Source organism: Daphnia magna, linkage group LG2 (assembly GCF_020631705.1).
Source record: "Daphnia magna isolate NIES linkage group LG2, ASM2063170v1.1, whole genome shotgun sequence".
NCBI lineage: Eukaryota > Metazoa > Arthropoda > Branchiopoda > Diplostraca > Daphniidae > Daphnia > Daphnia magna.
Genome location: NC_059183.1, coordinates 14594572 through 14610966, shown reverse-complemented (window position 1 = coordinate 14610966; position 16395 = coordinate 14594572). Strand labels below are relative to the sequence as shown.

The 16395-nt window shown below is 37.3% G+C and overlaps 3 protein-coding genes and 3 long non-coding RNA genes across 22 annotated transcripts; 4 read left to right on the top strand and 2 right to left on the bottom strand.

Annotated features, from left to right (window-relative positions):
* Positions 1-742: 742 nt before the first annotated feature.
* On the top strand, positions 743-2281 carry LOC116916734 (serine hydrolase-like protein). The gene is made up of 3 exons (XM_032922067.2): positions 743-956; positions 1039-1263; positions 1336-2281. The coding sequence occupies exons 2-3, from the start codon at positions 1071-1073 to the stop codon at positions 2163-2165; spliced, it is 1023 nt and encodes a 340-aa protein (XP_032777958.1). The 5' UTR covers positions 743-956; positions 1039-1070; the 3' UTR covers positions 2166-2281.
* A 44-nt stretch (positions 2282-2325) lies between these two features.
* LOC116916707 lies at positions 2326-4606 on the bottom strand. 2 transcript variants are annotated; one of them, XM_032922035.2, is made up of 5 exons: positions 4331-4606; positions 3381-4038; positions 3045-3305; positions 2670-2958; positions 2326-2582 (listed from the first exon to the last, which is right to left on the bottom strand). In XM_032922035.2, the coding sequence occupies exons 1-4, from the start codon at positions 4521-4523 to the stop codon at positions 2706-2708; spliced, it is 1365 nt and encodes a 454-aa protein (XP_032777926.1). In that variant the 5' UTR covers positions 4524-4606; the 3' UTR covers positions 2326-2582; positions 2670-2705. The 2 variants fall into 2 exon arrangements, with proteins under 2 accessions (XP_032777926.1, XP_032777925.1); XM_032922034.2 differs by having other exon boundaries at positions 2326-2958.
* Positions 4607-5305: 699 nt separating this feature from the next.
* LOC116916677 lies at positions 5306-8709 on the top strand. Of its 14 annotated transcripts, none has more exons than XM_045170252.1 (10): positions 5307-5544; positions 5610-5751; positions 5997-6241; positions 6311-6452; positions 6510-6638; positions 6718-6945; positions 7004-7078; positions 7138-7230; positions 7292-8118; positions 8183-8709. In XM_045170252.1, the coding sequence occupies exons 2-10, from the start codon at positions 5745-5747 to the stop codon at positions 8429-8431; spliced, it is 1995 nt and encodes a 664-aa protein (XP_045026187.1). In that variant the 5' UTR covers positions 5307-5544; positions 5610-5744; the 3' UTR covers positions 8432-8709. The 14 variants fall into 14 exon arrangements, with proteins under 14 accessions (XP_045026192.1, XP_045026187.1, XP_045026200.1 ...); XM_045170265.1 differs by having other exon boundaries at positions 5503-5751; positions 6311-6340; positions 6404-6452; positions 6549-6638; XM_045170264.1 differs by having other exon boundaries at positions 5503-5751; positions 6311-6340; positions 6404-6452; positions 6522-6638.
* Positions 8710-11548: 2839 nt separating this feature from the next.
* On the top strand, positions 11549-12660 carry LOC123469663. Of its 3 annotated transcripts, none has more exons than XR_006642955.1 (3): positions 11549-11608; positions 12161-12219; positions 12296-12660. It is a non-coding gene; the product is annotated as an uncharacterized LOC123469663 (long non-coding RNA). The 3 variants fall into 3 exon arrangements; XR_006642953.1 differs by lacking the exon at positions 11549-11608 and adding an exon at positions 11778-11937; XR_006642954.1 differs by lacking the exon at positions 11549-11608 and having other exon boundaries at positions 12096-12219.
* Positions 12661-15000: 2340 nt separating this feature from the next.
* On the top strand, positions 15001-15931 carry LOC123470008. Its single transcript, XR_006643374.1, has 2 exons — positions 15001-15670; positions 15735-15931. It is a non-coding gene; the product is annotated as an uncharacterized LOC123470008 (long non-coding RNA).
* LOC123470007 lies at positions 15702-16395 on the bottom strand. Its single transcript, XR_006643373.1, has 2 exons — positions 15960-16395; positions 15702-15902 (listed from the first exon to the last, which is right to left on the bottom strand). It is a non-coding gene; the product is annotated as an uncharacterized LOC123470007 (long non-coding RNA).

The window sequence follows — 16395 nt, the reverse complement described above, 5'->3', positions numbered from 1 at the left end:
TGCAAGACAAATTGCTGAGAAACAGACTAGGGGTTGGGCAAACTACATAATTACCCCTGATTTCCGTTATGTTGGAATAGAATTCGCCGCTATCTCATCGGCAAATGAGGCAAGTGGGGAGAAAGTGTTTCATTAGTTTGATATATTTTATTTAAAATCTATATAATTAAAGGGAATACTAATGTTTTAGTTGTTGATTTTTTAAGGTTTTTTTTTTAAGATAATAGCGTCGAAATTTGGTTATTACAGGTTAAGTTTCATCGAATTCCATGTCAAGATTTTAAGCCCGACAAAAATAAGCTTGACTTTTTTTATTCAGATTTATTATTTATTCGGAATCATTTTGGCCACAGCAGATTGGGTTTCATCAATTCCAAGTAAACGTTTTAGTGGGGCCAATTACATCAATGGGGGGGGGGATTCAAGTTCGAGTTTCTAAGTGGGTGGAGTCTTAATTGCTGGAAGGCAGATTGTCACTCGATGGAAGTTCAGGATCTCTATAAATTACCAAAATAGATGGTAAAACAAAGAACAGGAGCTGTCGATAAAAAAATTGGGTCAAATGACGTTCCGTACTCCCGGGAACCACGTACCGAAGAAAGCACTGTCCAAAATGCAAGTTTGAATCGGCCGCCATTTAGGACGCTTCACACATTTAAACGTAGCGCCATTTAGTGGGTTTCAAACGAAGCTGTGATTTTGAAAAAAAGGAGTCATCTACCGAGACAAGCAGACAACATCGTACTTCTGTCTATTGTGATTATAAAACAAAAAACAAACGCAAACAAAATAAAAATAGAAATGGGTAAGTAGAAATCCAAATTTAGAATTTAAAAAATAAATGTTCCAGTCAGCAGGAAAGGTGAAAGCAGTGTGGAGTAAAAATTACGTTGAACTATCGGACATCGTGAACTATCAAAACAACTCCTGAATGTAATTTCAGAATCCTTACGGAAGTAGGCTATATTGGACACAACTATTATTGCTGTACCTGTAATACCAGCTGGACCTTAAAACTGATTAATTTTCCAAATGCAGGTTCTGGGAAAAAAAAAGAAATATTAAGAATTATGGACAACTGTGATAAGCTAGTGTTTCGCATGCAGCATCTGATTCCACGTGGATTATCATCAGCAGCCCCAAAAATAACAAATAACACAGTCATCACCACACCAGATATAGCAAGTTTCAGATATCAGACTGATGCTTTGTCAAAAACCTATGAAGAAGTTACATTCCCCATGACATATGGAAATGTAGCAGGTAACATTGGAAGTTTCAATTGTTGCAAGTTTCAGTCAAACATATCCACTCATTTCCTTTGCATTTGTAAAGCTAAGGTCTGGGGCCCTTCAAATGGAAAACCAGTATTTGCCTTACATGGTTGGTTGGATAATGCTGGCACTTTTGACTCCTTGATTCCAATGCTCCCTCATAACTTAAGAATAGTTGCAGTTGATATTCCAGGTCATGGGATGTCTGATCATTTCCCAAGAGATATTATGTACCACTTCTTGGACTGTCTTTTAGCTGTGGAGAGAATATCACAACAATTGAAGTGGGAGAAATTTTCATTTATTGGTCATAGCCTGGGTGGGTGTATTGCCATGCTATATGCAGGTGTGTTTCCAGAAAAGGTAGATAAACTTGTAAATATTGATATTGTTAGGGTCACTACAACAAGGGCTGAAACCATGCATTTGAGGTTAAGAAAAACTGTTGGTAAGCTTTTGAAATACGAAGCTGCAATAACGAATGGTCCAGAAAAGCCTATTAGCTATGATACAGCGGTAGAAAAAAGCATTAATGGTTCATTTGGATCCCTGGACAAAAAAGCTTGCGAAATTATGTTAAAGCGTGGTCTGAAGAAAGTAAACGGGGGATATGTATTTAGCAGAGACAGGCGATTGCACGCGGCTCCATTGTCGTTTTGCCCAAAACAAGATCAGATAGTTCTGGCAGCAAAAGTCACTGCCGACGTTTTAATTATTAAATTTACCGAAGGACCTTATTTCGAGAGTGTTGAAGATCAGGTAGAGCATGTAGAAGCACTTAGGAAAAGCTCAAAAAATGTTCGCTATGTCGAAATAGAGGGAAAGCATCACACCCATCTTACCCATCCTGAACGTATTGCAAATATAATTTCCGACTTTTTCAATCCCTAATTAAAGCGATGCTGTCGTACCGTTATGTGTCCTGTACCGCTGACCATTTATTAAACCAAAAAATGTAAGCATATTTGGAAGGAAGAGTAAATACATAAATACTAGATGCAAAAAAAGAAAAACAATAGAAGAAAAACAAAAAACAAACAACGAAAAATAATCATGTTCAATAATGTTATGTATATCGGCAGTCGATACACATTTCGTGTTATCACAGTAAATTTATCTGGGCAACGTTTTAATACGTGCAAGGTCAAAGTAATTAACCGTTTCATTTAACCGAATTCGTCAATATACCATGCTCATACTTGTAAAGCGTGAGGGTTCATAAATTTCTAAACAAGAAAACGCCAAAATGCTACTAAATGTTAGTAAGCAAAAAATAATACAACATAAACATGGAAGAAAAATAATACCGAGAAAAAAGATAATATGATCAATAGAAACATCAAGAAAACTGGGGTGATAACAAGGAGATTTTTTAAATGAGTCGTTTGGCTTACCACCGTTCCCGCTTTTGGGCGCCAACTTTTTCTAGAGTTAGCAGTTGCTTAGCGACAGACGCCCATGACTATCTAAACCAGCCGTCTGAGTGTGAAATTTGACTTGAAGCGATTTCCCATTGAAAAAGACGCTCTGGGTGAAATGATAGTGACAACTTTTGATATAGATATGACCGCTTTGCTCGCCGAAATGATGAAGAGTTGAACTCATATAATAATCTTCCAGGCCAAGGTTCAAATTTTTTAATTCCCGCGTTTCGGCAAAGAATCGCAATCCTTTTCGCTCAACGCTGTACGAAAAATAATGGGAAATGTGGCCACAGTGAGATAAGTAATTTCGAATTTTTCTATTAGAAAACTATTAATAAAATTTTACCGGATTGTTTCATCCTTGGAGCTTGAGTTCCATGACACTGATCTAGATTGTCCCTGATGAAAGCATGAGGATGCTCCGCAGTTGCAGGGTTTCTTGAAGTCTCTCTGCAGCCGATCAGTCCACAGGTCTCTTTCCGAAATCATTTCCTCTAAAGATCTGAACGATTCCCAGCAGGTGCGAACTCCGGCTTCGTCAATCACATACACTATCCCTCGTTGGTTGCTCGAGAACTTGATTCCATGGGGCGTAAATTTCACATAACTACCGGCATAAATGTTCAAAAATTTTAGATTTTAATTCATTGAGTTAGATTAAAACGTCTAGAGCAATACTCACCATACAATACCGGAAGGGAGAACAAAGCAACAAGACAATCCTCGTTTGTTCTTCAGTATCTGCCCCAATGGATGAGAGAACCCCCAGTCCTGCAAGCTGCCAGAGACAAATCCTGAAATTGCTGAAAGCTCATTTTCAATAAAAAATGATCCGTTTTCCGTGGTATGCATTAGGAAATTTTCGGGCCTGGCGGAACCAGAGAAATTTTCAGAGAAGACGTGCGGCTCATTCCCTTGATGAATACAAACTGGGAGAAAGGGTGCATCAGGAAAGCAGGGATGTGTCTCAAGCCCTTGGGGTTGATTAAGGATTGCCCTTTCATGATAGGTTGGGTTTTCCATGTGATAATTTTGTTCAACTGGTAACTGATATCCACTAAGACCATTTGTTGGGTGAAGCAATGCCATGTTGTCTGAATAGTAGCCATGTGATGGTGTTAAGTTTGCATGCACACACATTGCAAGATCTGGGTATTCTGCAGTGTTGTGAGGTTGTGTTACATAATCACCATTTTGATCATTACTAACAGGGTTCATCACACAGGTTTCCTCTTTGGATTCTAACAGGTCAGTTGGAAACTGATGATCAAGAATACTTGCAGTGGGTTGAAAATCAGTTGCAACTAAATGATCTGTATTGGGATATGGAATATTGCTGGCTGAAAAACAAAAAGAAAAGAGTCGTATCAGAATAAGAAAAAATCAATAGTAGTAGACCACATGCTACAAATACATCAATTAATTTGAAAAAGTTGCAATAATCCTATAAGTTTCTGATAACACAACAAAATTTAATCTTTAGCTCTACTAAATAAAAAGGAAATTTCTTGTAAAAAAGCTGTGCCTGCTTCTGGCTACTCTAGATTAAATAAGGTATCACGTAAGCAAGCAAGCAACAAATCACGAATTAACGAAACAAAACAAAACGGTGAAAGAAATTAATATGCACACATGAAATATCGAATGTGGATGGAGCCATCTGACAGATTGAATTTAACTGCTGGTCATTTTCATTGTGGGTTCTTTGGTCGCACAGATATTTCGCCAACCAAAACGGAAATTCAACCACCCAGACATCCACAAGATTTGAGTTCGGATCAAGAATACGAACTAGTTTAGGTGTTACGAAGACGGCCAATGACATAGTTTAAATTGTTGAAAAAAACAAATCGAATTAGTAAAAACGGAAAGAAGTATCGACCTCTCTCCTCACGTTTTCAGAGTAGAATAACCTTTTGTCTTGAATTCGTCCTTGAGAATCTCTAAGCCGCGTCGTAATTGGCTGTTGGGAAACCGGAAGAGAAATGCTTGATTGCCGAAGTGCTTTTAAATCATCATTTAACGGAACTTCAAAATATGGTTAATTAAGAAATTATTTCTGAAATATTTCAAGTTGCTCCAAAAACTTTCCATTGCTTAATTTTATCTTTTAATTCGAATTTCAAGTCAAATTGTTTTTAAATTAGCCTCTAAATGGGCTGGTACGGAAAGATCAAAATCAAACAGCCATTTAAGAACTTTTTGCCATCTTTTATTTGCATATAACTGTGTTATTCGTTGAAATTAACCTTTCATTCTTGTAGGGTTAGATTCCATAAAGAAAAATTTGTTTCAGTACTGCCATTCAAGTAGGAACAAAAACGTATTTATTGCTCAGGCGACATTAGTGCCTACATGCCACCTACATTAATACGGGCTCCATCAAGAATGCACGACTCATCACCAATGTATCTCCCTCCTTTTGTCATTTGGGGAGGCTATTAATTGCCCAATACTAGTACTGCATAAAAATCACAAACCAAGTATAAAATGCAACAACATTCCATAAGGAAAATACCTTTGAAGGGCAAAGAGGGTTAAGGGCTAGAGGCACAGCTACGCACCTGTCACAGCAGAAGATTAGATTCATACAGATACAGTGTACATTTTCATTATGCTTCTGCTCTCTTTCATTTAGAACTTTAATTAACAAACTCGTAAAATAGGTCTAACATCTGTTCGTACGAATGTCTGCGTATTCTTTTGAAATTTTAATTCTCTCCCATATTCCCTCATTAGATGCATTAGAGGTCATTGTTGCCAGGAAAGGGTTGGTAACTTTTCGTCTGTTAACCTTGTTTCTTCCTTCTTGTTAGACTTTCATTTTAAAAGATGGCGGCCAGCGCGTATCGTAAATAATTTTGCTTGTCCTCACTACATCATTCTAGATCTACAGCGTAATTTATTACAGAGTTTGACCTTCATTTAGACGAGGAATTTTAACTCGTTTCAGTTGTAATAAAACTAATCGGTACATCGATGAGTGCTATCTTGAAAGACTATACGGGATAATCAGCATTAAAACAGTTGTCTTTATATTAGCAGCATGGAAGGTACCTGAAACATCTTAGTTCAGTTTACTCCTTGTATCATATAGTCTTGTATCTTAATAAGTTGCTTTGAAGAGTGTCAGATTCAACTTGTTCCCATTTAAAGCAATAGAGAATGCCATTTGTATGTAGCCTACTAAAGATGTAGGTGAAAATTGATTGCTTTGCTGTACTGCTATTTGCTTAACATACCTTTTTGTACATCAAACATTCATTCAATCTGAAGTAACATTGTGTGTTCAATTCAGGAATGCCTGAATTGTCTTCTGCAACCAGTTCCCCTAATGAAGCATCTAGGAGAAAAAGAAGAAGAAATTCTGGAACTGAATCCACTGGCCATCAAGAAGAGTCCTTTGCACAATTGTTGGTTTTTGATTCTGGTAACCCACCACCCACCAAAATAGTAGAGCCTACAGCCACTCAACATATACAAGATGTTGATGAAACTAAGGCAGTTAAAGATATTACCCTTCATAACCTGCCGAGTGATCAAGTAACTATAGTTTTTTTTCTTTTTGCATATGTAAGAAAAAGAAAATAACTTGGTTTCCCTTCTTTCCAGTCAGTTAACAACAATAAACGGAATTCACCAGTAAGTTTTGTACCATCTCCAGGATCAGATTCAAATTCTACAATACCCCTTGAAATTGAACAGACAGAAAATGTTTCTGAAGTAATTGAACTGGAAGCCATCGAAAGTGAAGGTACAATTTCATGTGGTGCAAGTGTAACTGAATCTTCTGAGAAGAATATGTTGTCAGCCTCTGAAGAAGCCCTTGACCTTACTGCTAATAATTCAGATACGGTGAAAGCTCTCCCAGTGGTTTTGGAGCCTCCAGGAAACTTCGCATTCATTAACCTCGGCTTTGCCCCATCCTCGCTATGTAACGGTTCGTTTTCCTCCTTTTTTTTTTTTTTTTTTTTTTGCGACAACAATCATTTTCTTACTGCGTAAATGTTGAGAATTAGATTTAGACAATCGAAATGCTGCATCCCCTACGTTTTCCGCACGTGAAGAAGTTGTGGTCGAACAGACTTCTTTACATCACCTAAAGAACAGCGAATCATCATGTGCAGCTTCCGAAGAAGAAAAAAATTTAATAAATTATTCGCTACCTTCACCTATTCTCTTGCCGTGCACGGATAATATGGAGGCTTGCATAGTCCCATCTTCTCCCTCGGAGCCAGCTGCGGATGGTAAGTCATAATTCCACCTTTTGATTTTATCATTAAATGTAATTTCTGGAGTCACAAGTAGAGTTGGCCGCATTATCTGGGATCTGTCCAGTAGCCATGTCCTCAGATCGAGATTATGCTATCTTACCGGAAGGTTTGTTACGCGAGTTTTACTTATTTTTAAATTAATTTACGAGCGGATTTTTTTTCCAGATGCCAGCATAGAATGCAGACCACGCTTACCTCAAAGCCCTCGGCGTATCTTCGACTGTGATAATTCTCCATATTTTTCTTTTGCAATAAGAGGTAAGCATCTCTAATGGTCTTCTTTCCTTTTTATCAAAGCTCATCTGCGTGATCTGTTCAGACAGGGAAGAGTACATCCCATTAAACGTCGGTACTGATGAACTGGAAAAAAAAGAGCTCGAATTACGGAAAGCTGCCTGCAGAATTAAAGAATTTTTGACAACAATCGTTGCCGCAAGTAAACGCTTAGAAGGCGAGAGAGAGCTTCTAAAATCGAAATTGACAGAGTTGCATGCAGATATGACTGTAAGAGCCGAAGTGATAAATTCGTTGAATCAGTCATCGACCACTAACAGAGAGAAAATAGAGCGATGCCTGACCGAGAGAAATCGACAGCATGCATTGACTGTTGAAATAAATATCAGGCTAGTGAAAAAGGAGCTGGCAATGCGCGAACTGCAGGTGGCGATTTGCCAAGAAAAACTACTAGCGGCAAGCAACGATACACCTGTTGATTCTCTCGTTTCGGCGATTGCCGCAAATGAAGAAAAGGTTATAGCCATCAGTACCGATGTCCGCCAATACTACGAAGAAGAAAACGTAGCTAAAGAGATGTTAGCGTTATTGGACGAAAAACTAAAAAAGTTTACTGAAGAGGAGCAGTTGCAACGTCGGCGCATTGATGAGTTTCATTTGCTACAAAGAAAAGCCGAATTGCTCGTTTCGAAAAATGAGGAGAGTTTGCAAAGAGCCACCTTAGAACTCAAACAACTCATTAAACAAAGAAAAAACTACTCTACTTACTTTGTGAATCTTGAGAGGATGATGGTCAAAATCAAGATGTGTCGAAAACTTAAAGAGCTTGATCGTAAGGAAGAAAGAATAATTGGAAAGGAAATACATGAACAAAACAAGAGATATCCGCAACAAGTTAGGGCAACGAGCAACGTAATTCAACCCTCAAACGTTAAGTTCAGATCAGGGTTTCATTTTTTCTCTTATATTTTTCTAGGTACAATACGCCAGCCAGTTAACTGTGTTTGGTAGGAGTTACCAGCCCTCTACTTTGGAACAGCCTACAATATCTTGTAGTAGCTCTTCTGTCCAACATTTCACAAGTTTACGGTCCATTGAAATTCATAATCATACCCCTTGGCTTCCGCAGCCCTTCTTGCCGTTATCTCGTTTTTCGCCAGGCCTACTGCAAGTGGCACCTATGGCACTTCCATGGGTTGATCCCCAGAGTAATCAGAACCCTTAAAGTTTTTTTTTTTTTCTTTTCATTATATTATTACATCAGAACCGTTATTATTTCCTTTTTGGCATTGGCTGTGCCCATAAAGGGCGAATGACTTTCTCGATGCGTCAAATTTAAAAGTCTAATCTTGCATTCTTCGTCAGTGAAAGTTGCCAAAGTAGCGCCATTTAATCCAGATTGTTCGAAATCAGAATTAATTGTATGACTTTCTCTCCGCACAGGCTGTAGTATGTGTACCATATTTCATGTTACCAGGATAATTAAAACATGCCTTGTTATAATCTTCCGTACTTTGAATCAATTGATTCAACTGTTAGTGATTTTATTCTTATTCAATATGAACTGATGTTAAATCATTAGTCTATATGGTAAACGAATCCCCCCCCCCCCGTTTTTGCAGGGGGGGGGGTGCTACAGTCGGCGAAGAACGCGACACCAGCCCCCCTCTTAAAATCATTAAAGTACGGGGGGAGGGGGCAGTGTCGTGGTATCATACGACACCAGCCTTCCCCCGTTTTTGCAGGGGGGGGGGCTACAGTCGGCGAAGAACGCGACACCAGCCCCCCTCTTAAAATCATTAAAGTACGGGGGGAGGGGGCAGTGTCGTGGTATCATACGACACCAGCCTTCCCCCCGTCAAAATAATTCAATCGAAGGGGCTGTCGCAGTGGCAGTCGACACCAGTCCCCTTGTCAGTGATTTAGGTGAACGTTGTTATTTCAACCATTTGTGAGCTAATTTTATGATTATTTTATTTCTAGTTTTGGAATATCGAATCTTGCTGCTACTATTGTTTGTAGGTATTGTAAATTTTTTTTGTATAGTACTCCCTGCAAAAACCCCTTTTCTGAAAGGGCAAATAGCCGTCGTGGAGGAACCAGGGATTATGACTCTGCTTCTATTTTCCCGTTAAAATATTTAAAAAAATTGGGAAAAACTCGTAAAAACTTACAACCTGCAGTTCCCGGAAAAAAAACTTGTCTGATGTAGGGATCGGCCCCGACCCTAATCGGGGCGCATTTTGCCAATCGGGTTTTGAAATTCGGGGCTCGGGGTGAAAATTTTTAAACACCGATCTCAATCGGGGGGCCTAATCGGGGATGCAACCCCGATTGCAATCAATCGATCGACGTAAAAACATAATCGTTCGAGTCGAAATCGATTATTATGATGAAAATCGGGGAGTTCACCCCGGTTGCCCCGATAAAAACCCGACCCAAATCCGTAGTTTGAATTCAGGCGCCATTTTTACGAATGGCGTCGGGGCAAGCGGGTTAACCTCGATTTTTGCCGATAAATTCGATGATTAATTATTTATAAAGACTGGAGAAGACACAGAATGTCTTAAAGTGTAGTATTCTAGAACATTTCCTGAATTGGAAAAGTATTACTAGGGTAAATAAATCAAAAACCCCCTTTTTTCCTATCTCCCCCTGCAATCGAAACCCCCCTGGATTTTTTTAAATTTTGCAACGCAGCATCCGAAACTGGTCTATAGACTTAAGCAGACTTGCCGTGCGATCAATTTTTTTGAGTTCGATCAAACTTAACTGGCAATGAGTTTGAGTTCGATCAAACTTATCGTCGCGATTAATTTCCTGCGCCATCTATCAGTCAATAAAATAAACACAATGTAAAATTTATACAGATATTTGTTCTTTGAGCTTTCATTTAAGACTTAAACCGTTTTCTTTTGTTAATTTCCTTATTTTTACTTATATCGAACAAGCAAAAAGAATTAATTCGACACAAAAATAATTGATTCACTCTTTCAACCATTTATTGATTTTACCAATTATTTAGCATTACGTTGTTAACTTTTAAAAAAAGTAACATTTCAAAATGTTTGTCGTTAAGTTGATATCTCTTCGCGGTAAAAATTAGTCCAGCTTGAATAAAAAGTCTCTCAACTGCGGCGGAAGAGGGCAAAGTCACGTTATATCGTCTAAAAAAATTACATAAGTGATGAATTACGTATAATGACAATACACATAGAAGGTCGGCACGGCACTTACTTATACATCTTCATGATGGTTGGATAATTTGGTAGGTCATCTAGATTTCCACACATCTTAAGGAATGTCTCTACTTCATCAATTACCTTTGACTTTTCATTTCGTACCGCCACAATAGTAACATTCTTGGAACTTAATTATATTTACTATTACTAGATGGCGTGCAGTAAGAAATATTGATTGCAAAATTGAGTTTGAGTTCGATCAAAAATTTTGAGTTTGATCGCGATCAAACTCATTCTTAAATGAGTTGAGCGATCGATCAATTTTTGAGTTTGAGTTTGATCTCGATCAAAAATTGAGTTCGATCACGGCAACTCTGGACTTAAGGAACAATTTTCATTGTTTTTAAAACTTTTTTTTTATAAATATTTTTTAAAAAATTATACAGAAATGGATAGCCATTGTCAAGAGCTATCCATTTCTGTAAAATTTATTAATTTTGGTTTAATAGTTTTCCCGCAATAAATTATTGAAATTTTACTTATTATTGGGGGGGTAACCGGATACCCGTAAACCGTACCGACCTACCTGAAAAACGGCAAATCGGGTAACTCTTCCAATAAGTATTTTTTAAAGCGTCATTTTTGCACAAATGGATAGATCTTATAAAGATATATCCATTCCTATCATTTTTAAAATTTTTAGAATTATGGTTTTCCCGATCATTACCTGATCGGGTTTTGGAACCGCCAACCCAAGTGCCTATGGCCCAATTTACACTAATTTAAGAAAACACACCGGTACTTAATTCAGTCTTTTATATAAAATGAAAAAAAAATTGATATAAGTAAAAATGTTGTATTTGTAAAACTTAACAAACAGTAAACAATAAATATAAATAATTTCCCGATAGGGATTCTATCAAAACTCGCATTTCCCAACCCCCTGATACAGGCACCCCTACCCTTCTACAACGACCGATGGATCGACCGACACTTTTTCTGAGACTTAACCCTAGAGATGGCGCTGATGGCGCGGCGATTTCAGGGTGTTGACACTAATCTTTCGTTCGTTTTCTTATTTTAGATGCTGTGCCGCTGAGATTGGTCTCCTTTTGTAGATGAAATAACGCAGCAGCTCCCGGTCGAGTCCCCGTTTTTATCGGCTGAATAGAAAAAGGAGTGCGGAGCAGTTTAGTCGGCCCATTCGAGTGGATTTCAGGGTCTCGTAATTATCTTTTATACGTTTTCTTATTTTATATGCTGTGTCGCAAAACTTGACGTCATGTTGTAGAGGAGATAACGCGGAGATTAACAAAGGGGTCATGTCAATTATCGGCTCAACGATAAAGGAACGCGGAGCAATCTAAGAGCGACTCGAAGTTTTGGGAGATTTTTTTTCAGAGAGATGGCGCGTCGGTCATGAAGATAGGGAAAAATCAGGCCGCGAAGTTGTTTTCAAGGCGGGGCTTTGTGCGTCGCCTGGCAACGGACTGGTTTTTCCACAGGCCGTGTGAGGTTGTCAACATGGTCTCACTACATATGTATTAAGGTCACACTTATTGCACCTCACACAGCGTTGCCAAACTATATCAATTTTTGATTTATTATTTTTTTTTTCCCTATTTTTTTTAGTCTGCTTCGAGTCGCGACTTTCCTTCTTGATCTAGAACGAGCAATATGTTTTCTTTTCGTTAACATTAACATTAGGCAACTAAAAAAAATATTACTTTTAATATTTAATATTCAGGATTAAATTTTTTTATTTTTTACAGGTCATGCAAAACCATTCGTCAGCCACATTTACAGGACAATCATTAACGCACATTTTGTGGTACCATTTGTTGTAACCCTTTTTATCACATCCGATGAACTCCAAGCATTTTTTCTCTCACCCTTTTCTGCGACAGGTACAAAACAGATTTTCTGTTTCGACAGTCTCGTGAGATCTCGTGGCACGACTTTGAATGGATGGAAATGGAGTCATGCATGCCAAATTTTATTTCCCTAACTTGTAAAATGATGAAACACCACACGAAAAATGAGTTCCGTCTCCCTTTTTACTACCCAAAAACCGCTTCCGTGTTTAACACAGAGCTTACGGGGAAACGGCTTTAGCGAAAATCACTGCCGTTAGTTATCTTTAATCCCCTCCTCTTCCGTTTTTGTCTTATATTAAAGAGCTAATTCTCTTCTACAAACCCAGTAAAAGATTTTTGGAAGGGGGAATTAGTTTTAAAGTTATTAGATTTTATATACAGCCCATATTTCCTGAAATTTTCTAAATATTGGTCTTATAGTTTTTCATTTACATGTTAAAAACCATTAATGAAGTTGGTGCGCTAACAGAACTGTTTTCGTTAATTTTTTAAACGGCTAGTCTAAAGAGAAAACCAATGACTAAATCGAAATCAGCGTTCAATTTCGATTATACCGTCTGATTTCTGGAGAATTTCAAGAGATGTCATTTTTGGCCGATTTTGACAAAAGTGGAAAGGCTATACCCTTCCCACTTTTTCATTTTTGACCAAATTTCAAATTTGGCTTAAAATACGTGATTTAGATTCAGAATTGAATGAAAATCACGGAAATCAGGTTTATTTTTCTATTGGTCTTATAGTTTTTCATTTACATGTTAAAAACCATAAATGAAGTTGGTGCTCTAACAGTTTTGTTAATTTTTTTAACGGCTAGTCTAAAGAGAAAGCCAATGACTAAATCGAAATCAGCGTTCAATTTCGATTATACCGTCTGATTTCTGGAGAATTTCAAGAGATGTCATTTTTGGCCGATTTTGACAAAAGTGGAAAGGCTATACCCTTCCCACTTTTTCATTTTTGACCAAATTTCAAATTTGGCTTAAAATACATGATTTAGATTCAGAATTGAATGAAAATCACGGAAATCATGTTCATTTGTCTATTGGTCTTATAGTTTTTCATTTACATGTTAAAAACCATAAATGAAGTTGGTGCGCTAACAGAACTGTTTTCGTTAATTTTTTAAACGGCTAGTCTAAAGAGAAAACCAATGACTAAATCGAAATCAGCGTTCAATTTCGATTATACCGTCTGATTTCTGGAGAATTTCAAGAGATGTCATTTTTGGCCGATTTTGACAAAAGTGGAAAGGCTATACCCTTCCCACTTTTTCATTTTTGGCCAAATTTCAAATTTGGCCTAAAATACATGATTTAGATTCAGAATTGAATGAAAATCACGGAAATCAGGTTTATTTTTCTATTGGTCTTATAGTTTTTCATTTACATGTTAAAAACCATAAATGAAGTTGGTGCGCTAACAGTTTCGTTAATTTTTTAAACGGCTAGTCTAAAGAGAAAACCAATGACTAAATCGAAATCAGCGTTCAATTTCGATTATACCGTCTGATTTCTGGAGAATTTCAAGAGATGTCATTTTTGGCCGATTTTGACAAAAGTGGAAAGGCTTTACCCTTCCCACTTTTTCATTTTTGACCAAATTTCAAATTTGGCTTAAAATACATGATTTAGATTCAGAATTGAATGAAAATCACGGAAATCAGGTTTACTTTTCTATTGGTCTTATAGTTTTTCATTTAGATGTTAAAAACCATAAATGAAGTTGGTGCGCTAACAGTTTCGTTAATTTTTTAAACGGCTAGTCTAAAGATAAAACCAATGACTAAATCGAAATCAGCGTTCAATTTCGATTATACCGTCTGATTTCTGGAGAATTTCAAGAGATGTCATTTTTGGCCGATTTTGACAAAAGTGGAAAGGCTATACCCTTCCCACTTTTTCATTTTTGATCAAATTTCAAATTTGGCTTAAAATACATGATTTAGATTCAGAATTGAATGAAAATCACGGAAATCAGGTTAATTTTTCTCTTGGTCTTATATTTTTTCATTTACATGTTAAAAACCATAAATGAAGTTGGTGCGCTAACAGTTTCGTTAATTTTTTAAACGGCTAGTCTAAAGAGAAAACCAATGACTAAATCGAAATCAGCGTTCAATTTCGATTATACCGTCTGATTCCTGGAGAATTTCAAGAGATGTCATTTTTGGCCGATTTTGACAAAAGTGGAAAGGCTATACCCTTCCCACTTTTTCATTTTTGACCAAATTTCAAATTTGGCTTAAAATACATTATTTAGATTCAGAATTGAATGAAAATCACGGAAATCAGGTTTATTTTTCTATTGGTCTTATAGTTTTTCATTTACATGTTAAAAACCATAAATGAAGTTGGTGCGCCAACAGTTTCGTTAATTTTTTAAACGGCTAGTCTAAAGAGAAAACCAATGACTAAATCGATATCAGCGATCAATTTCGCTTATACCGTCTGATTTCTGGAGAATTTCAAGAGATGTCATTTTTGGCCGATTTTGACAAAAATGGAAAGGCTATACCCTTCCCACTTTTTCATTTTTGACTAAATTTCAAATTTGGCTTAAAATACATGATTTAGATTCAGAATTGAATGAAAATCACGGAAATCAGGTTTACTTTTCTATTGGTCTTATAGTTTTTCATTTAGATGTTAAAAACCATAAATGAAGTTGGTGCACTAACAGTTTCGTTAATTTTTTAAACGGCTAGTCTAAAGAGAAAACCAATGACTAAATCGAAATCAGCGTTCAATTTCGATTATAGACCTTATTAAGATCCAAAGGTATGGGTCAAGCCTACCCCCTAGCGGCGCGTTTCAGTGTGAAGGGGTGCCGTGAACAGCCGCTTTTTATTTGGCTTGCCGCATATGGCATGGTAATAGGCTATTCAACGGTAGCAGGCGACTACCACATTTTTCGTAAGTTTTCTGTCACGTTGGATTGCACGATTATGCTGTATTATGACTAGTGATACTACTATCTGTAGTTTAAAGCTCTCTAAATTTGCTGAGGGTTTAGTCCCAGAGGAGAAGAAGTTGTACTGCGATTTTTTAAAAGAATTGGGGTGTGTTGACCCACTTACAATTCCCCTATCAGTGTATAAAAGTGAAAAAAAGTGAAAGAAGTGCTTCCTCCAATAAAAAATAAACATTTAGTTCTATATTTAGTTATTGAACGGAATGGCAGTGATGGTGAGAAGTTTGAGGCATACAAAAATCTAAACGGTTCTCCCCAATATGTATATAACACTTTTGCCGATAAACTTCTTGCCTTTCCACTTCCCAATGGCATTGTGATCATTCGCAGTCATATAACTCACTCACAATCTCTAGGAATTAACCCAACAACACCGTGGGCTGCAATACATTCTGATGGAAAAGTTAAAGTTGCATATTGTGACTGTGCTGCTGGGTAATCAATTGTTGACAAAAGTTTATACGTGTGCTAGTAATCATTTATTGTTGTATTAAAATAGGCTTGGGAGAGTCTGCATTCATGTTAGTGCATTGCTGCAACTTGCTGTTGCTGAGCATGAACTCCCCAGTCGTAGAACTGAAACTGCTTGGAATGCTGATGAAGATCAAGTAGCACCAACATCTAAAGCTTGCAATATCGTTTACATTGCAAATGTTAGCTGGTTTACCTAGAATACATTATGTCAAATAAAAGTTATCAGTGTTGTTATACAACTGAAGTTTACCTGATTGGAAGTGGTCAGAACAAACACAAATAAGTCCAATAGGGAAATTATCATAATTCGTTCCAACAACTTCTTTCCATGCAACAAGCCTCCTTTCCAACAGATCCTTAACAAATGGCAATAACTTTTTGATATTCGGGTTTGGAAACTTAAAAAAACTACGGGAATTTCTATTCTTCTTTTTATAAACTGTAGAAACACCACAAATACAACACACTCTTGTATTTCCCATTTCTTGTAATGTTGTTCGAAACCGTGTAATCCAACATATGACAGAAACTTACGAAAAATGTGGTAGTCGCCTGCTACCGTTGAATAGCCTATTACCATGCCATATGCGGCAAGCCAAATAAAAAGCGGCTGTTCACGGCACCCCTTCACACTGAAACGCGCCGCTAGGGGGTAGGCTTGACCCATACCTTTGGATCTTAATAAG